Source organism: Nothobranchius furzeri, chromosome 12, assembly GCF_043380555.1.
Source record: "Nothobranchius furzeri strain GRZ-AD chromosome 12, NfurGRZ-RIMD1, whole genome shotgun sequence".
NCBI lineage: Eukaryota > Metazoa > Chordata > Actinopteri > Cyprinodontiformes > Nothobranchiidae > Nothobranchius > Nothobranchius furzeri.
Window position 1 is genome coordinate 30427400 of NC_091752.1, and position 22169 is coordinate 30449568.

At 40.7% G+C, this 22169-nt stretch overlaps 1 protein-coding gene across 5 annotated transcripts in view; it reads right to left on the reverse strand.

Moving 5' to 3' along the window:
- The window catches only part of ccser2a (coiled-coil serine-rich protein 2a), an 85088-nt gene that overhangs the window by 51081 nt on the left and 11838 nt on the right, over positions 1-22169 (reverse strand). For 2 of the 5 annotated variants that reach the window (XM_070542527.1, XM_070542526.1), the window contains exons 1-3: positions 14713-22085; positions 1753-3209; positions 1472-1680 (exon numbers count right to left, since the gene is read on the reverse strand). In XM_070542527.1, the coding sequence (XP_070398628.1) occupies positions 1472-1680; positions 1753-3172 (1629 nt within the window). In that variant the 5' untranslated portion in view covers positions 3173-3209; positions 14713-22085. Of the gene's footprint in view, positions 1-1471; positions 1681-1752; positions 3210-5508; positions 8528-8555; positions 11393-14712; positions 22086-22169 lie in introns of those variants that run through there. The other 3 variants (XM_054750299.2, XM_054750300.2, XM_015944771.3) reach the window with 3 other exon arrangements.

The following is a 22169-nucleotide window of genomic DNA, read 5'->3' on the forward strand; positions in this document are numbered from 1 at the left end:
ACTAATTGTCGTCCTAACACACACACACACACACACACACACACACACACACACACACACACACACACACACACACACACACACACACACACACACACACACACACACTCATACTACTTTAGTAGTTGCTAAAGTGTACTGTTGATGTGTGTCTGAACGATTGTGTCACCGTCATATAATGAAAGCACTTAACACACAAGGCCTATTGTATAATTTCTAATCCAGCTAATATTAAGCTCTTCCACTATTCCTGAGATTAAATACCCTGCTGCAAGAAAACACAACCAAAGTAAGGCCAGTGATGCCATTAAGACATAGTCTGTGGGCGGGTCAGGATCACCCTCAGGCAGACAAAGGCCTTGGCATTAAAACAACATTACAAACTTTGCAGCTGAAAACTATGGTGGTTTCTGTAAGTGCTCATTTTGGCTTATCAAGTATTTAATTTTAAATTATTCAAATTGAATAAATGAAAACTGGGACATGCATAAAGATTTATGATGTCAAATATAAATGTGGAATATAATAAATATTCATTTACAAAGCCTGGAAAAGCAGTGATCTATTTCTAAATCTCTCTCTCTCTCTCTCTCTCTCTCTCTCTCTCTCTCTCTCTCTCTCTCTCTCTCTCTCTCTCTCTCTCTCTCTCTCTCTCTCTCTCTCTCTCTCTCTCTCTCTCTCTCTCTCTCTCTCTCTCTCTCTCTCTCTCTCTCTCTCTCTCTCTCTCTCTCTCTCTCTCTCTCTCTCTCTCTCTCTCTCTCTCTCTCTCTCTCTCTCTCTCTCTCTCGATAGATAGATAGATAGATAGATAGATAGATAGATAGATAGATAGATAGATAGATAGATAGATAGATAGATAGATAGATAGATAGATAGATAGATAGATAGATAGATAGATAGATAGATAGATAGTATATTAATGTAGGCAAAGAAGTTGAAGTGGAAGAAAAAAGTTTTTTAGGTTTGGTCTTTGATACTTTTATTCTTTAACAAGCAGTGAACAAAACTGATCTTTATACTTTGAAACTTTTTTCCCCCTCAGCTACAAACATCTACTCTTTGCCAACTTTCAATCAGCTGAAGATGCAACAGCCTTAGACGCTTTCATTTTTACGCTATCATAACAAGACCTTTGCTTCACCCATTTCCTTTTCTAAAGAAACCAAGAGCAATATGTTAGATGAAGCTAATGCAAATGCTTAAGAGCTTCAGGGCCCGCTGGCAGCAGTCACAGTAAGGGTGACCACTTCTTCATGTTCGCTTGATAAACTACACTCAGAAATTATAAGAGGCAATAAAAAAAGTGTGTGAGCATGTATCTACCATCTATTTCACGTGATTGTTGATGCATGTTAATTCAAGATCTGTTTGATCACCATCTATAATGTAAAATGCCAAGTTTAAACAGATTAAATCAAGGACTATGTTTTGATTATATCAAAATTCATCAAATTAGAAGTAATGTGCTCACCATGCTGTTGAGTTCTGAGTCATCATAGCTGTCTAATGGTGTTTCACGTCTCCTGAGGGGCTCAAGGCCCTCTTCGTCCCACATGTAGGTTCCACCAGAGCTGCTGGAGGGTGACAGCTCAACAGACGAGGCCGGGGGGGCATCACCCTGCTCTGGAGACAGCGCCAGTGATTCCTGGGATTCCTGCACAGGGCTTTCTTCTTTATATTCTACAGAAAAAGGCATAAAAATGCCATAAATATAAATCAATAAATGCAAATGGTTGTCCTTTCAACTCTTACTGGTCATTTCCTTCGACTCCCAGTCGATGGTCTCACTGTGAAAGCTGTGTAAGGAGCTTAGAGTTGTGCTGCTTGCTTTCCGGTTGTCAGGCATATCCCCTTCCCCACATGCATCTTCCACAGAGTCAGTGTCATCAAGAAACTCTTCACTTGTATCAAACCTGTCTAGTGATGAGGCAGAAGATAAGGACATGTCCTCCAGGGTCTCCCCAGCCCCCTGGCTAGTGCTCTGCCAATGCATTCCTCCTCCATTTGCAATTCCATTTCCATTTCCATCATTGTCACTGGGAGAGTCTCTTTTTCCAGCTTCCTCAATTGGATCAGTGCCTTTTGCGACCCCTAATAGCCCATTACTTTCAGGTAAGACTAAAGAGTTGATATGCTCCTTGACCTGATCTGGAACAATACACCTCTGCTGGTTGGTCTGTCCTAACCGAGCCAATCTGGAACCCAAAGATCCAACACTACTAGACAATGACTTTGTCCCAACAGAATTGGGGAGCAGAGGCTTCTTCAAAGTTCGGGGAGTGCTAGGTGTAACTGAGGAGGTGGGCAGACAGGAGGCAAATGGAGGACTTTTGTTGTACTGAAGACCTCCAATTCCTCCACCTAGACTGCCATTTATTACTAATCCCACTCTGCCATTGCTTACCTGAGGGGGTTTCAGAAAACTACTACGAGGAGGCCGGAGTTGAGTGTTGGCCAAAGGCTTAGCTAACTCCACAGCCCGATTAAAGGAGAAAGATCGAATCATTGGCTCACTAGTAGGGGAGGGAATTTGCTTGAAGTGAGTGAAGCTGTTTGAACGCACTATATTGTCAAGTGTTGATGTCTTTGGGCTCTCGTTGTACTGGGACAGGCTGTCCTGGGAGGCACTTCTGGCAGAGGTGGTGCCCAACACTGGTCGAACAAGGCGTGACTCTGACCCTGCACGAGGAGGAATGCTGGAGCCACTGTTGGTCATTTTAGCTACTCTGTTCAGAGGGCTTTGGCCTAATTTAGCTCCTCCTTTGGGAATCATTTTTAAGGATTGCTTAGGGATGGATTTGGGGCTAGAGACAGCCATCGCCAAACAACCAGACCTGCGCATGACAGGAGTTGCTGGAGAGCTCTTCTTTGCCTCCTTCACTGATGAGAGAATCTGAGCCTGAGAAGTGTCTTCACTTTTGTCTCCAACGATGGGTGTGGTAGAGTAAGATGAAATCACCCCATCATCTCTTTTACATTTCAGGGAAAGAGGGGATGTGCGAGTCATCCCATTTTGGCGAGCTCCTGAGGTTGTAGTTTTGCCATCCTGGGCAGATGCTGTTGGTTGTGTGGAACCATTGCACAGGGGGCTAAAACCATTAGTTGAAGGACGTCCACCAAATTTAGGTAATCTGGATACCATGGCAGGCCCAGTGGAGGTTTTTTCTTCCATTAGATGAAGAAAAAAGCATGGAGCAGTTTGAAAACAACTGTTGAGAAAAGAAACAGAAAAAAAGATTAGTTTCTACTTAATCAGATATGGCGGCACGCAGAAAAACAACTTTGTAGATTTTGAATCTTTTAATCTCTACAGCGAGTGCTTTTTCAGTAGTAATACCCCCTTCAACACTGTGTTTGTCAAGACCCGCTATGCTTTCATATTTTTATTTCCAGTGAAAAATGTTATTTTATTCTGCTCAATCAATGATGAATGAACAAAAACAAGCATCTGTCAGTTTCGTGTTTTATTGACATTTTATATTCCCAAGCGTCTAACAACTTGAAAGTGAACATTTCTATTAAAACATAAGGAAAGAGGTCAAATCTAGTTTTTGAACACACACACACACACACGCACACACTCAGTCAGACAAATATGCAGACCCATGTAGAAAAACACTACACTACACAAATAGAAAAAATATACTAGTGTAGAAAGATGGACTACCAATCTGTCTGGGCTGTATCAAACATATCATCCAATGACAGATGGTATAAGCTACAGTAGTTTATTTAGTAGTTTACTAAGGTGTAATTTCCCCACCAAATAACTGCACAACATAACGTGTAGCCGGCTCCAACTTGATCCGATTTGACGCCAAACAGACCAGGCCAAGAAATAAGCGGAGGTAATGCATACACAGTCAAGGAGAGACAAGGGGAAAGCAGTGCTGGGATGGTGGCCAGCACACTGTGAATAGTGAATGAAGGATGTGCATCATGTAAAGCAAATGAAGGGAAAAGCACAAGGCTGTTTTCTCTCACTCGTTAGAATCGTTCAGTTCCAATCAGCCATGTGACAAGGGTACATGTGTCTGTGGTGCACCTGCATGTTACATCCATCTGGCAAGTGCTTGGGCATCATAAATTAAAAAGTTGCGCATATCCAGATGGCTGGTGCCGTTAGCAGAAAGTAAACCATCTGCATGAGGAGGCAAAGCAGCATCTCAAACCTCTACACTCAGAGCGGTCTAACGACTCCAGTGGAAAACAACTCATTGTTGCATGTCCACAAAACAGTGAGTAGTTAATCCCATATGAGTGAACCTCTTGACAAACTGTCATAAGGACACAAACTCAGCTAATGCAGCAATAACTCAATCAGCCTGTGAAAAGAAGGGGGATGGGGGACGTGTAGCTCTGTTAGTCTCCTATTCTGAAGAAGAAAAAAATAATCCCAGTGCCCTACATCCTTCTGCAAAGACACACGAGAATGCAATCAGAGACCCACTCACCAGTGCCATGCAAGTGTCTGGCTATCGCAACATACTAATCTGTTTCATACATACACACACTGGTAAAAACACACACTTGCACAAGCAAAATCAGGTCAACATGCACAGACAGGGCCACCAAAGCCTCTTTGCCCTCGGCAGGGGTTGGATGTCTGACTTTAATGGGTAGATTAGGGTATAAAAATGCATTTAAGTAAACTGTATGAAATTGAATTATTTATTAAGTGAAGTATAAGGAGATGATGATGATCAGATCATATTGTAATGGGAAATCAGGGCTTTTTCTCCAAGTAAATGGTCAGATGAACTAATGTTCATAACATCATGTCTAAAGCATTTTGCCAACATTTGAACTAAACAAATTCCCACTTTTATCTAGGCAACAGAAAGAATAAAGCTGTTACTCATCCCAATTTGATAAAAGATGAAGGTCAGAGCCACAAAACAGCCAAAAAGATCCCAGCTGACATATATTCAGAGGTAGAGGAGTAAACACTGCAGGCCATCTGTCAAGCCCTCATCTCCAGGTCTGCCCCTCCCTCTGAGTAAGTAAACATCCCAGAGCTGTAGGGCCAGCATAAAACCAATGTTTATCATGCCATGTGCTCGAATGTGAGGAAAGCATGGCCGCTGATGTCTGGGCTACATATATTAAAAACATTATGTCACTGCAAAAGCACATTATGTACACCACAATAACTGGAGGCAATCTCCAACAGGATACAAATGGAGGTCTTAAGAAAGGGTTTTATTAAATGCATTTATCTTTATGTCCCACCCCCTGGTTTTATTTATGAATAATCCTGTGATATTGATCAGACTAACACTCATATTGGTCTATTGGTCATCAGTATGCTTGTTTGCCATGTGTATCTGTTGATTTTATTCTCAAAATACTCAAAAATGCATGTTAGTTTAACTGTGATGATATCACTTGTAACTATTAACTAGAGGCTAAAACAGAAGGAGCAGATTTTCCATCCGGGAATCTCATATGACCTGTAGAGTAGCACCTTGGCAGCAATCACTGGGTGTGAAACCATTTCTTACTCACAGACAAACAGAAATAGGAAGCTTTCAGCTAACAGGGAGGCAGTCCAACTTCATTTCCCACTCAGGCGACATCACGCAGAAATGACCTAGTAAAAAGAAGCATGAATTTCAAATCATAGATGTCTTATCTGCCTTCTGGGAGAGCTTTCACAAATAACGGAGCGTCATTCTTCTGGACCAGAAGGATGGATGCAGATGGGATGCAGCAGCCCGAAGGCTGTGATCTATTGGGTCATTGGGGCTACGCATGAATGGAGGTGCTTTACTACGAGCAGCAGTAAATCCCTGTTCCTGCTGTTTATTCCCCTTAGCTAATCTGTCTCCATCTCAGAGTGCTCATAGTTCCCCATCATTACAAATCCTCTGTGCCATCTTCACATAAAGTGGCATGCCAAGCTGCATTTATCGTTTATTTGACCACATAAAAACGGGAAACCTAAGAGAAGGATTGTATGAAACAGAGGCATATTTACTATCAACCATGGTTTCTGGACTATTTATTCTAATTAGTACCACAAGTAAACTAATTCACAAAATATTTAGACGAAAATTAATGCATTTCAAATGAATAAATAAATAAAATGTTGCTGACAAAAATAAAAACCTTAAAATTAGATTTTCTGTTTTAAAAGAGCCAGGTTTTCCCATACTAAACAATTAGAGTGATTGTATTAAAGGTGTGGGACACTCGTTTAATCAATGCATTTGCAGTGGTAGTAGGATTGAATGCCTTGCAAGTCGTACTGGGACAAGTCAGCTGGAGGAGAAAGCAGCTTCAGGTCAGGATTTAAAGCCTTATTTCCTGATTTTTGGCCACCTCTCCTCTGATTGGCTAACAGCAACACAACTCTACTTCTCTGACTTACAACACTGATGTTTTATCTCCACAAGTAACACAAGCATGGAGGAGTTCTGCTGTGTGGAGTTGCTAATGCTAACGGTTAGATTCTACAAGTCGAGACATTCTCTGCTGATTCCTGGACAAACAACCAACAACAGCCTTCTATCGTGAGTCAAGATGGGTGAGTCTATGAATGTGAAGTGACAGTGTGACATAGATCTGTCAGCAGGGTCCGAAATTACATTTTTTACTCACCGGCCAAGTTGGCTGGTAGATGATGAAAATCTACCGGCCAAACATATCTTTTACCGGCCAAAATTCAAAATGATTTAGATCTACCTAAAGCATGTTATTCTATATTATGTTGATTCCAAACAGAATGACAAAATAATTAAAACATCAATTAATAAGAAAAACAACTCTTTAGTCATTTTTACTATTTATTTATTTATTTTTAGAGATGTTTTTATGAACTCTTTCATTGAAATCTATTTCAAATGAATGAATAAGTTGTTTACGACCAAAACTTTCTTTAAGCTAAAGCTGAAATAATGGCCAGAGGAGACGGCAGCACTCGGGACATTTATTATCCCTCAAAGAAGACAAAGTCGGAAGTATGGGCATTTTTTGGATATTTGAAGAATGCCGAGGGACAGTTGTCTGTGAAAGGCAGCAACGCTACGTGGCCATCATAATGTAGCCATTGTCTCACGACTCCGCCATCTCCGGTTCGCCACTTTTCACAAAATCTTCTGGTTGCCACTGGTCCTGGTGGTTTTCCTTCCAGTTCGACGAGTTTTCTTTTGGAAGGCTGGCTGACTCCAGTTAAAAACCGCCACATTTCACCGCTAGTTTTAACACGAAGCTAACTGCTAACTTGATAAACTGATTGAATGGGATAGGTGGAAATGACGTTGGATGCGGCGTTCACGTTTCACGTACGTTTGTGCACGTTGCATGCAGGCGGGAGGAGTATCAGACATCCATGGAAGATGACTGATAAACATAACTAATTTGGTGCAAACATTTACTCGCCAGGTGGCAGGTAGAGCTCAAAAATTTACTCGCCAAATGGAGCAATTTGCTCGCATTTGGTGAGTGGCGAGTGTTAATTTCGGACCCTGTCTGTCAGGCTTTTCTAAGCAGGTTCAGCCTGCATGAAAACTCAGAGTGACGGATTATAATCAAAAATAATCATTAAAAATGTTTTTTTTTTTTGGTGTTCCAAACCTTTAAAAAAAATTCTGAAAAACTATCCACATGTACATTTGTGGATCCTAATGCATGAATGCAGAATCACCAAAGCTTTGACGTCCTTTACAGATAAATGGAAAAGCTTACTAAATGAATCAACACGTTATTTTACCAGATAAACTCCAGCTCATAAAACTGCAAAAGAAAAAAATTGCATAAGACAAAATGTAGAAGAAGAAAGAAAAAGAAGGATTTCATGCATTTGAGCATTTTGTTGTAGAGTTGTTATTCAAAATCTCTGTGCACTGGTGTTAACTTTTATCCATCTTGATTAGTTTTTCATGATGTAAAATAAGTCAATATGCAATTTTAGGGTTCAAAAGGTCATCTATCTATTGAAAGGGACAGTTTCATGCTGATGGGCCATGCAAACAAACACTTTTATCTATCAAACATCAAAAATGGCCTTCAGCAGCCTGATGCTTGATCTAACATTCAAAAAGGGAAATTAATAGTATACCAGCTGTCAAATATACCCCAAGTGTATTTCTAGCATAGTAAATCCAAATCAAAGTGCAACCTCATTTATTGATTTACTTTGGTGACTCATAGGAGAAACAACCAGGCTGGTTGTCAGGGCAGGACAGTTGTGGGACATGGCTCTCTCCCTGAACAGATTAGCAGGGTGCTATTAGAGCAGGCTAATAGAATGAGTCAGAGATGAAAGCAGCAGTGATGCAAGACAAATGTGCATCGAGTGAAAGCAGCGTTGGGCCGAGCAGCATTGATGCTAAAAGATTCTAATGCAATGAGGCAGCGTAAAGGCTTCTGTAATGTTCGGTAGATCAGATGACACAGAGCCACAGAGGATGTGGCAACCTGCTCTGTTCTCATGTTTATTATAGCCTACTGGAGCTGAGCACCCAAAAAACTAAAATATACAGGGACAAAAATAGAGTTCATTTTAGCTGCATTTAGATTTTATGTCAAACAAACTTGGTAAAGAGTATTACCTTAACTCAGTGAACTTCTGTTGACTTATCCAGACAAAAATCAGATCTGAGAACGAAAACCAAAACCCTCTCTGCACTTTGTTTCCTCCATGATCAGAACTAGAAAGTAAAGCTGCACCCAGACAGCAAGTGGAGGAGAGGAAAAGGAAGATACTTCAGATGTTGAGCTGTCTGCTGCCTGTGTGTGAGTGTGTGTAATTTGAGTTGGGTAGCGTGTGATGTGTGTGTGTGGGTGGAGAGAAAAGAGCCCTCATGAGTGTGTTAATATTTAATAGGGTGTCTTTTAGAAGCACCACCTAGTGTGCAGCAAGAGAGAAGAAGAAAGGCTTTGAGAAAATGCTCCGAAAAATCATTTATAATCGTAAACAAGGAAAGTTTGTGGTTTATTTTTATCCAAAATATGGGTCAAACTCTAAAAGCTATAGCCACACGTAATCCTCTGAACACAAGGAAGTCTGTCAGTGATAATCAAGCAGGCATATTCTTAAATGACGATTTGGTGTTAATTTAATTTCCCCTCATTTCATGGATGACTTCATACGAGTTCCACTCTGTCAATGATTCTGCGTTTAGCGCAGGCAGTAAAGCCGCATGAGCAGTGCCAGCTCCTCGAGGACTCCTGTTGTGTCTGCGGTGTCACTTGTCTTTATAAATCACAGTAAGGAGTCTGAAGCAACACTCGTTAGGACCTAAGAGTGAAAGGTTGAATTTCCACGAACTCCTTCTGATTTGATGTCGTTACGCTTTAATTATATGCCTTAGTCAAAATCAGCTGTTCTGCATCTACATAATTACAGTGATGCTGCAAACGAAAGGATTAAAAGAGCTTATTCTCACCATGCAGCAATATGCTAATATGACTTTGAATGGCAACGCAGTGTCACAGAAAGTCTGGATGAAAATCAACTCAACTCACCCTTTATTTATAAAGCACCTTACAGGCACGAAGCATGCTACCAAGGTGCTGTACAGCAGTGAAATAAAACCAATACAACCAACAAAGTGAAAATTAAAGTAAGAGCATATAAAATATCAGCATCAGCTAAGCCGCTGAGTTAAAATAACAGCAGATCTTTAGCCTCATTTTAAAAACATCCACTGATGGAGAACGCCTAACTGTGAAGGAAAGTGTGCTCCATAGTTTAGGTCTAGCTACCTAGCTACCGAGAGCGTCCTATCCCCTATCGTCTTCAGCCGAGCTCTGGAAGCCAAAAACAGAGGTTGGTTCTCGGAACGGAGTGCCAGCAACAACTTGGTCAAGTAGGCTGGAGCCAACCCATTCAGTGCGTTAAACACCATTAATAGAAGTTTAAAACGGATTAGAAAATTAACAGGTACTACGTACTTGTCACGACTGGGTTTAAAAAGTTTTCATAAGTGGCTTTGAGTCACTCATAAAACGTTCTCTCCTATCAGGGTGAAATGATGAAAGTGCTTCTTTATGTCCAATTAGAAGCCCATTATGTCAACGACCTAAGCACCATTACCAAGATACACTTGATACCGTATGTTCCAAGCCTCATATTAAAGCTGTTATAACAAATCTGCAAACAAGATACGTTCTGAACACAAACACTCAATCTTTTCCTTAGGTATCTTCTCTGGTTCCGCAGCCACCGTTACTGGAAACTCGCATTGCAAGGAGAAACGAGATAGTGCTAAACACCAGTCACTGTTTCCTAGGTCCCACTGTCTTTTGTTGTCAGTGACTTCATATGGTGTCTTTGTTTGTGGGACCCTGGTAAAACTAAAGTGGTGGCAGCCGGCTGTCTCTCCTTCTCTGATATTAATGAATGGAGGATCCAGGGAAGTGTGGCGGTTCAGCAGGACCAACAACTGGAGGGTCCAAGTTGCTTTCTGTGCGAAACATGTTATCGGATGAGGTTTTTTTTGACAAATACGTAGGGATGGGTACCGAATTCGGTACTTTTTAAGGTACCGACCGAATTCCATAGTACCAACCGAGCACCGATTCACGTCATTTCAAACGGTGCCTCGTTTCGGTACCCGTCCTTCATAACGAGAACTTGCCAAGACAGCTGCGCATGCGCAAGAGCGTTATGTCATCGGTCGCTGAGAGCCAGTTGTAAACAGAGCAGCATGGTAGAAAGAATGCACGCTAAAGCTTGGATCCACTTCACTAAATGTGATGGGTAACTGGGTGATGATGAAACCAGCGACAACGATCTAAGTGAGACATCCTCATCTGCTCCGGTAGGTAAACACCAACGAAAGCCTTGGCGGTAGCTCTATCGCCCATCATGCTTCTGGATTTTTTTATAGTTGGTCACAGCGCCTCCTAGATAACTTTAACCTTCAATTACTTCAAAAAACGTGGTCAGAATAGCATTAAACTTTGTCTGTGCCATCACACCACCAGTGTGGTAAAGACAGAGTATCCCCTAGTGGTTAGATGTGAAATTTAATGGTGGGCTCAGAGAAGATGCTGAGTCAGTGTGAGGTGCAGACGAGGAGACCGTTTCGCAGTTTCTGGTGTCAGGGTGGTTGATGTTTATGTTCAGCGGACTTGCACGGGTGCACCAGACTACCGGCCAGGCCGGAGCAGCGCAGAGCTGTGGGGGCCGAACGACGCTGCTTGCAGCCTTAATTTCTTTATGTTGTTGGCCTGTGAAAATAAACCTCACCTACTTTAAAACAGAAAAGATTACAGATAGAAGACTAGAATAGAAATAAAAAAGAAAATCCCTTTATTGTCCCTCAGTGGAGAAAGCTTGGTGTCACAGCAGCAATAACATAGCCTAGTGAACTAGACCAAATTCTTGCTTTGCGAAGACCCACAGCTACACAGAGCCATTTGCTCTGTCTATGTTGGGGGGGGGGGGGGGCTCGCAAAACAATTTTGCTGCCGTGTGTCATCCCTGAGAGCAGGGAAAGGGAGTAATGGTTGCACGCAGAACGTTGTGCTTCCGTGCTTTTCCCATGACGGGGATAGGCCTGAGCCTATGTAGGGGAAACAGTACTGAATTCATCAGAGTAGTAAAAATAAAATATAGCTTTGCCCCTAGATGATGTATCCTGTGTGTGTGAACAATACACTACTTCCTTTTCTCCAGTTTCCTTTCTTCTCTGCCTCACTTCTCCCTTGTGGTACTTTTTAGGACATTTTTATACTGTAGTTAGCGGGCAGTCCATCGTGAAGCCAGAGCACAGCAGACTGTATTTACACCATCTAATGTATTACACCAGGACTTGGTTGGTGGGTATTGACTACCTAATATAGCATGTCTTTGTTTAGTTGTTTTCACCTGCACACTGGAACCACCAGGTAAACACATATTTGAACAACTGTAACGAAAAGTCTTTGTCTTTTTAAAAGTCTTTATTTAGTGGAATTCTTGGAATTTACCAGCTGTTTCTCAGAATTCATGGCTTTTCCGAAAGAGCTTTTATCATCTTGTGGAAAATTGTATTTTTGTGTTTAAAAATGAAGACATTACGATCAGTTATGCCTAGAACTGCAGCAGGGATCATTTGGATCCCTATGAAACGTTTGTGACTGCTTGCTATGGAACCACACCCACTGTTGTTGCTTGGCAACTGAGATTTATCAAGAAATATTGACAGAGTGACATATAGCCCAAACTATAGCTAAGTAGAACTTATTGATTATTTTGTTTATGTTTATCAGTGTCATGGTTTGTGCTGAGTCTAACTCTGTGTGTTGTGCTGAGTCTTCTCTGTGTGCAGGTGGGAGTGCCTGGAGAGCAGCTGCTGCCTACCTGTTCATCAGTGGTCAGGGGATTTAAAGAGCAAGTAAACCCCTACCAGAGTCTAACGCCACTCCCACTTCATGTTTGAAAAATGCAACAAATGCTGTTGCCTGGCAGACCGAGAAGGCGGAGCTGCTAACAAATACACACACACACACACACACACACACACAGGCTCACGACAGCATTGTGACATCATAATGTACCAGTTTACATCATAGCATACCTCTTAGCCAATAGCGGTGGCAGATTTAAATTAAAATACAGTGCAGAGTTTTTACTTGACAACGGCACAACACTGCCAGTTTTAGGCAGAATATTTAAATTTTAACTAAGATGCACTGAAGTGCCAAATTATTGACTACACGTGTCTGCAGCACGATTAGACACTCGTTTATTTAGTTTATCAGCAAAAAAAAAGTTAATTTGGGGGTGACGTGCTCTTTAAGGAGCGTCGGGACAACTCATCAGTGCTGGATGATACTCAGCATTGGGTAGAACTCTTGCCAGCGCCTGGCCTGTGTCTGAAATTCGTTTATCTCTTGTTTGTCTCGCCTTCCTGAACTTATCTGTCCTGTTCTCCTCCAACCTCCTCAGGAAACTTCTCCTCCACCAACCAAACCTCCATCATCTGGAAGAAAGACTCACCGGATTCCAACCCTGCCTGCCAGCCCCGTCGCTCACCCCTGACCGCCTGCTCTCCAACCCCCACCTGCCAACCTGGACAACGCGAACTCTGGTGCTCAGCTCCCAGCCACACCTGACTCTCACTCGACCAGCTCAGCAAGCCGTGACTTGCCTCCCCCCTCTCTAAGCCTTACCAACAACCAGGAAACCGTAAGCTACAAACTCTTATTCCTTTCACGGTCAATCTGCAAATACTCACTCCTGTCTCCGCTCTAGAACTCCACCGGAACCACCTGATCTCAGACCATCATCTCCACCTCCCATCGTACATAAAAATAAAACCTTTTTTTTCTTACCTTTGTCTCAGTGTATGACTCTGCATGTCATGGGTCAAAAAACTACAGCCCAACATGACAATCAGTAATGGTTGGCGATTAGCAGTTATGGGAATAACGCCTTTTTAAATAAGGATGTTACAAAAAAAATGTCTTTTCATTAACAAGTAATCTAATTATGTCTTCTTTTATCATAACGCCATTTCCGTTACTGATAAGAAAATGTGTGCATTACTAATTCAGCAGCATGGTGTGTTTAAGCCGTCATCAGCTGATATGGGGCTAAAGAGGCGGATGTTTTCATCCAAGAGCATCACGGCCCGTGAAGAACAAGGAAGACGTGATGAAGTCTACAGCTGCAGACCCGCAGATTCGCTGCTGCAGGCGTGAGTCTGCAGCCGTGCCCTTCTTGGCGTGACAGCAGGACGTCCCGAAGGTCCGCTCACACGTTCGCTGCTCAGACGTCACGATCTTCTACCTTCCTAGATCATCCAGCTGTAACCTCATTCGCATCAATTCTTTAGTCCCGCTGTAACACTGATGCATCAGTCTCAGATGTCATGAGCGCTCAGGTGTTATTAGAACTACCTGTGTGTCTTTACCAGCCAGCTTCAGCTCTTCTGTGTTTGGGTCTGACCCAAGTTAGTAAATTTAAGTCCTTCATCAGATTTGTGCCTCTTTTAATGTCATTTTAAATGATTTTATTTATTTATTTACCATTACTAGATTAGCAGCAACAGAAATGCTACTAAAACATATAATTATGTAAAGCTGGAAAAATTAGAATACTGTGCAAAATTACATTTATTTCAGTAATTTAACTAGACTGAGAGACATTTAAAGGTTCAGGAACCTTCACAGGTGTTTCTATTTGAAATTATGAAATTTAGCTGATTGGGGTCTTGTTATATATCACACAGTGACATTTTATTATTCTAGATTTGAGTAATGTTCCTGTTTGTAGTTCCTCCTGTTAAGTACCCATTGTAGCGTAATGGTTGTTGGCTCTTTTATGAAAGATGAACCATTCTACATAATAATCTGGAATATTAACTTTAACAAATTAATAACCAAATGTTAGAGACAAGAAGACTCAACGGTTGTTTTCGTCGATAAACTGACGATCATATCCGTTTGTCTGTGTTTCAGTTCAATGAAAAGGCAAGTTTACATTTTAAGAGATTTATTCCTTCAATTTAAACTAACGATTTGAAATGACAATCATAGGAAAAACAATCAACATTGGAAACCTTGTTGGACAATCTTTAACAGTTGATATTTTAAGCTTGCTCAAATAGACCTTGTGTTGGATGTGCTAAGATTTGAGAATGATGGAATTATGAATGCGTGCGAGCAGGTGTCTGAGATTGCTTCAGGGAGAGAGAAGGTGAACTGAGTGAAAAATGATGTTTTGCAATTAAACTTTAGTTCTTTTAGAAAAACAGCATCAGAACGCTATCTCACCGCACTTAGGACCCTCTTTTAGATCCGGACCTCGAAGGAGGATGTGTTCTCCAGATGACACCTTGGCTGACAGAGAAGACGAAGGTGTGCGACGGTCCAGTCCAGAGTTGACCCTGGTACACGTTGCTGAAGCGTTTCGGCAGATGCGCTTTCTCATGTTTAAATTAACTCAGAAATCAAAAGACTCTGGGACGAGTCTGCGTTAGTGGGTTGCATTTCAGCTATTCTGTCTGGCTTGACAAAAATAGCGTGGAGGGAGAAAAGGAGCCGGCAGGGCTCCTTTCCCCGTGGCGTTCGTTCCGCACTTCCACTCTCTTCCGTTCTCTCTCTCGTTCAGACTCCTTACCAAAACCACTTCTCTTCCCAAAGCAAACTTGTTGTGCGTCAGAGCAAATGTGTTTTGAAGTTACTGTGGATCCGGACCTGTGTGAGCACATGTGAAGGTCTTAGCTAAACATCTTCAAAAACATTATTTAATTAAGTATACTGATTCATTATAGTTCATTATGATTACCCAAAGCATAATAATCATTCATTTGATTAAAATACATTTATAATGAGCAAAGTGATCAAATTACTATTTAACATTAATAAAATAAAGGAAGCTTAAGACTCTGTTTTATTATGAATAGACTGTGTGAAGTCCTTCTTCTGGAGATGCAGGTGTTCGGCTGTTGTGGAGTCCTTCAGACTTGCTGGCGGCTTAGGTCTTAATCTGTGGGTGAAGGTGCTGCGTGACCCAGCTTTGACCCAGCCGGGCAAATACAACTTTTGGCACAGAAACCCATACTTCCTCACGTTACACCATTTATTTCAATTATTCAGTTTTATAGAAAATAAATTAGATATTTTATTATGTTCCAGTCATTAGTCATTTATATTTCAGTATTCTAGTAATTTACAGAAGGGGAACCCATTTTTCTTGCATTATTTAATGAAAAAAGTAACGAAATAGTTATTTTTCTTGGTAATAAGTTACTTTTATAATATTGTAACTCAGTAAGTAACTGAGTTACTTTTTTGACAATCGTAACTATAACTAATTACTTTTTAAAAGTAGCATTCCCAACACTGGTAATTAGACATTTTTGGTACACTGAGTTTGCTGCTCTGAACACACGGGTTTTGTACTGTAGCTATCGGTTCCAAAATAATATAAGTATATCCTGGAGCTCTGATTGAAGCAATCAGGCATAATTGTTTGAAATAGGGCTGAAACGAATAGCCTACTCAAATAATTCAATAAAACTGATTATAAAACATGTTCAATTTAATATTTTTTAAATAAAAGTTTCATTTTTTTTATCACTTCCAGGTTATAAAATGTCCTTCTGGTGTGACCGTCCATTTATGTGACACAAGGACTCTTGTTCTGCAGCTCCAACAGGTCCTACAGTTAGCAAAGCAAGCAACACAGCAATGGCAAGATGTATGACGCCACCTGCAGAAAACACCAAAAGTTTATAAAGTGTGGGAATATTTCAAAATCAAGCCGATGGACAAGACCGCTAGCTTATATAAGCTGAATATCGACAGCCATGCTTACTGAGACTGAGAATTATTTAGCAGCTATCACTAAAAGCGAACAAGATGTTATTTTTTTCTGTGTTTTGTTGCAAGTCATCATAAAACTAAAATGTTTGCTTGTCCCCGTACATGTTTTTAAGTTTTAGTTATATTTGTTTGGAACACTGAAGTTTTATCTTTATTGCAGAAAAGAAAAAACATGATGGACATTTAATATTTTGTAGTTTATTAGTTTTGTGGGGTTTTTGGCATTGTTAATAAAATAATCACCCTTGTTACCTGGTAAATTAAATATCTATCTATGGGTTTGGGTTATCTATGTTACAGGAATTAGCTTCAGTTGACAGATTGGCCCCAGGCAAATCCATCCTGCTCAGATGAACATGCACCAGTTAACAGGCGGCACATGAAAAGGTTGAATGCAGTACATTCTGCTATAGACATAAACTGGTTATTGACTTGTTTTTTTTTTTTTTGTTGTTGTTTTCTTGCAACTAGTACTGCCCCATTGCATAATGACCATATTTTCAAAGCAATGGAAATATAAAGGCTTATCTGATTAATCGATTTATGACTGTGACAGATTAATCGAATAATAAAATAACCAATAGCTGCAGCCCTAGTTTGAAAATCACATTACTATGACTGTACAGACTTAGAAAAGATTTTCTTATTAGTCTTTGGACCCAACACAAGCAAACAGCCAATATTTGTATTTCAAACATTTCAGCAATCACTACAAAAACTAAATATCACTGAAAACTATAAACAAGATGTGTCTGTATAAAAACTAAATCTTTGTTGTACAGCTTTATTATAAGCCAGTACTGAATAATGATGCAGATTTGGCAAATGAACAGGATGAAGAAGCACAAGTCGTTGATACTCAGTGACAGTCATGTCAGCTTGTAACTTAAAACGGCTCCTATCTGATGACTGTGAATGGCTCAGAAGTGTTCACAAAGAAGCTGGAGACCAACCTTCAACCTCATAACAGAGCACATGCTCTGGCACGTGTTCAGATTTAAAATCAAAGGATATAAAGACTAACTCGCCTCGAAGAATTTATCAACGAGAGTTGTTGGAAAGCCTTTTTAGGGAATGTTTTAGGAGTCTTTCTTTTCTCATGCTCCCAATATGAGGAGCGAGGAAAAAAAGAGTTTTGCTGAAATAATATTGTGTTAATCTGAGTCAGCATTGAAACAGTAAATACTAAAAAAGAGCATGCAGCTGCTTCTGTCACTCTGTATCAGACTCAACGTGGCACCTGTGTAAACCAACTATTCAGACAAAACAAGAGGGGCCATTCACTCACAAATATCCAACCAGAAACCCAACCAGTTTCATGTAATCTCACAGTTATTCAATTTTATTTTATTTATTTATTTATTTATTTAATTTTTTTTTTTTTTTTTTCAAAAAAAGACCTTACACGAGTAAATTATAAGCCCATTTGTGCCTTTATTAGGTAAACCTTGATAGTATCCTTTTGCCTTCAGAACTGCCTCAAGTCGTCATGGCAAAGGTTCAACAAGATACTCGAAACATTCCTCAGATTTGTGTATTGCTTTATATATATATATTGCCACTAGAAGGCACAAGAGCACCACTGTCAAAAATTTTACTGGGTAACCACAGAAAAAAGAAATGAGCTCATCACATGACCAAACAAATGTGCTCAAACATGAAGTGGTCAGCGAAGAGAACTGCGTGGGAGCAATTTATTCTTAGTCATTTCATTCTTGGAACACAATAAGCCTAACATCAAAGCGCTGAGCCTGGCAGAACATGGTGCAGCAAACTGAACAGAGACGAGCAAAATGTCAGTCAGCCATGACCAGTGTTGGGAGTAACGGCGTTTAAGTATAATGGCGTTACTAACGGCGTTCTTTTTTTAGGTAACGGAATAATTACTTTTGCACTGTTGCAACGCCGTTACCTGGGGATGGAAGGTTGTGCGTTGCTATGTGCTTGTTGAATGTTGAGCAACAGTGTGAGGCTTTCTGACCGCCACACTTCAGCTGCAGCCAGGGAGAGAGAAGTGTCAGTAATACACTTACAAACACGATGATGATTGGCCGGGTGGGCGGAGACCCTCAAGTGTTCTCACTGTCTCAGTCACTGCCTGCTGTAGACACAACAGAACAGTGATGGGAATAACGCCGTTTAAAATACCGTATTTTCCGGACTATAAGCCGCTACTTTTTCCCCACGCTTTGAACCATGCGGCTTATAATGAGGTGCGGCTTTACTGAAGACTTTCCTTCACCTGCCAGGGGGCGCTTTAGCAGAAAAGTGAAACAGGTGGAAGTCAAAAGTGGAAATCGAAGAAAGTGCTCATTTTAATTTAGCACATGCAAGCAGCCGGCACGACGAAGAATTTTTTTTCAAATCCATGCCCCCTCATCATGGTAACTACACGTATGAGTTCATATGTTGCCGTATTTAAGTTGAAGGCCATCGATCTGGCAGTAAAGGAGGGAAACAGTGCTGCCACACGTAAGCTTGGCATGAATGAATCCATGGTTCGGCGCTGGAGACGGCAGCGGGAAGAACTCATTCAAGTCAGCTTCACCCGGGGATGGTGACAGCAACACGGACAGCGACACTGACATCGCCACAGAAAAGGTATGTGACGAAGCTCTTCTGAGGCTGTTCAACTCCGACACTGAAGAAGAGGACTTTAATGGCTTTAGTGCGCAAGAGGAAGATGAGAGCAAATTACTTTTTCTGGTAGGCAAGTGTGTTTTATTTACTAAACAGGCATGTTTTGTGTGCAGTTTTTATTTTCTAATCATCCGGGGCTTATCAATGCTGTGTCAGCGCTGTTCTTTTCTTCTAAACATGCAAATTACCGGTAATAATGTGTCAGTTCTGTCTTTATTTTATAACCATCCAGAAATATGAATGCTATCAGTGCTGTTTTCTTTTCTAAATTTGCAGGCACGTTCACCCGTGTTTAAAATTTGTTTTGTTGAATTAAAACAACAACGAAAAACCTCCGTGTAGCGTCTTTCTGTCTAATTATCTTGTGTTATGGCCACACATGTGCTGTGCGCCAGAGACCTGCATGTGGCTGCTGCACCGCGGCTTGTATTTGAGTGCGGCGTGTGTGTGTAGAAAACCTTTTTTCTTGTTGGTGTGGCTTATTTTGAGGTGCGCTCTATAGTCCGGAATTTACGGTGACGAACAAAAAAAAATTCTTTCAGTAACGAGCAATCTAATTAATTACCGTCTTCTTTTATCAAAAGAAAATGCGTGTGTTAAGCAGCGCGGAGAGTTGAAGCTGTCATCAGCTGATCAGGAGCTAAAGAGGCAGATGTTTTCATCCAAGCGCATCAAGAACGAGGAAGATGTGATGAATACTCTACTGCTGCAGGTGTGGATCTGCAGCCGTGCCCTTCTTAGCGTGACAGCGGGACATCCCGAAGGTCCGCTCACCTGTTCACCGCTCAGATGTCACGATCTTCTACCTTCCTAGATCATCCAACTGTAAGCTGTTCCTGATCATATGTTTAGTCCCGCTGTAACACTAATGCACTAGTCTCAGACGTCATGGAGCTCAGGTGTTATTAGAACTACCCGTGTGTCTTTGCCACCCAGCTTCAGCTCTTCTGTGTTTGGGTCTGACCTAGGGCTGGGCGATATGACGATTTTAGACCGTTTTACGATCTACACATCTGGCGGTCTGTCATTTTTGAGAGAACTTTTTATCACGATTCACAGCTCTGCTGTTGAATTTCTGCCTCTGAATGAAAATGGAACTTACCTCAGGCGAATGACACGCCTTTGTTTGACCCTTAACCAATCAGAGTGAGTTATAGTAATATATTAGTGCCCCGCTTGTTTTCACCTGTGTGTGAACAAACATGGCTTCGGCCGCGGCTGAGAGCGACAACGAGGTTTTCGTTCCGAAGAGGAATGCAGTGTTTCCTTAGCGCGCCGCGCTAACAACTTAGCGACGTGACATGTCTCGGAGAAAGCGTAAAAACACGTTGGACGCTTCTTCTGAAGCAGGAAAATAACACCGCTTCTTAAGCAGAGCACGACGTCACCTCGGCTCGTTCACCCTCTGCCGAGCCGGTGTCGGTACCGGACTGAGCTCGGTCACTGGGTCGCTGGAGCTGCCCCGTGACTGCCTGGTGGAAAACCAGCGGGTTTCATCAGACTCGTAGTTTCTTGGTTTTGCTGGGACCCCCTGTATTTTACCGCTCCCTCCTGCAGTCTTCCCCTATTAACATTTAAAATGATTCTGTAAACTCCGTGTATCAATAGAAAAAATCTCTGCCTCTGCCAGCTGCAGTAAATGTAGTCTCCAAATAATAAGAGGTGCATTCATCTGTGTATCTCCTTAGATCCGCATTAGTGATATTCTCAGCACCAGAACAGTGAAGCAAAGAAAGATTCCTGAGTTTGTTAGTAATTTTATTTATTAGGTGCATCTAACCTGTTCTATTTTTCTCTGAAATGAGATCAAATCAGTGCTTCTATGGGTTGTCTCCAATCTGCACTGGAAATTTTTACTTTATTTAGAGACTTGTTGCAGAAAATATTCAGAATGCGCAGTTTTTTGCTACCACAAGCGATCTCTGGTCCAGCTGCACATCAGAGCCGTATTTGAGCTTAACTATCCACTACATGAGCAACTGGGAGCTACATAGTATTTTGAACAAGTTAATGTTTGCACAATACGTTTGCAATTGACATGTTTGCACTTTAAATATGTTTACGATATTAATTTATATTAAGTTACTTGAAAAACGAGAAAAACAGATTTTTGTAATTGTTTCTCTCAGGGCTTTTATCATCTCTGGTGAGAGTTTAAAATATAAGTGTGTTAGCACTGTGTTGATTATCCCTAATATGAATAAATGTTTGTTTATTCAATGTTTCTCTTCTTTAATACGCAATTGAAGTTATGCTATTCATGGATAAAAAAATCGTGAAAAATCGAAATCGTGATAAAATATTGGAAAAATCGTGATATTCTATTTTTGCCATATCGCCCAGCCCTAGTCTGACCCAAGTTAGTACACTTAAGTCCTCCATCAGATTTGTGCCTCTTCTAGTGTCATTTTAAAGGATTTTTATTTATTCATTTAACCATTACTAGATTAGCAGCAACAGAAATGCTACTAAAACATATAATTATATGAAGCTGGAAAAATTAAAATACTGTGCAAAATTACATTAATTTCTGTAATTTAACTAGACTGAGAGACCATTTAAAGGCTCAGGAACCTTTACAGGTGTTTCTATTTGTAATTTAAAATTTTAGCTGACTGGGGTCTTGTTAAACATCACACAGTGACCTTTTAATAGTCCAGATTAATGTAATGTTCCTGTTAGTAGTTCCTCCTGTTAAGTGCTTATTTATTTAAATTATTCAGGTGTATAAAAAACATTTGGACATACATTTTATTATGTTCCAGTCATTAGTCATTTATATTTCACTATAGTAGTAATTTATAGTAAATTAAATAAGTTTAATTAAGAGGGGAACCCATTTTTCTTGCATTCTTTAATGAAAAAAGTAACTAAGTAGTTATTTTTCTTGTTAATTAGATACTTTTATAATCTCGTAACTCAGTTAGTAACTGAGTTATTTTTTTGACAAAGTAATCAGTAACTATAACTAATTACTTTTTAAAAGTAATGTTCCCAACACTGGTCATGACACTCCTGCTTGTGCCTGACTCCTAATTTGTCTAGTAAAATAAAGAAATGTTAGTGTAATTATTTAGTTCAATGTAATGAAACTGAAGTGGTTTTTAAAAAACTGTGGCCTCCAGAATGCTCTTATAAGCACGCAGTCACAAGCAGCACTGTGTAATTAATGCCAGACGGTCCGCTGTGCAACAAGTTCTGAGTCTGACGGACCTGACAGGATCCTTGCCTACTGGCTTAAGAAGCTCACTGCACTCCATGAA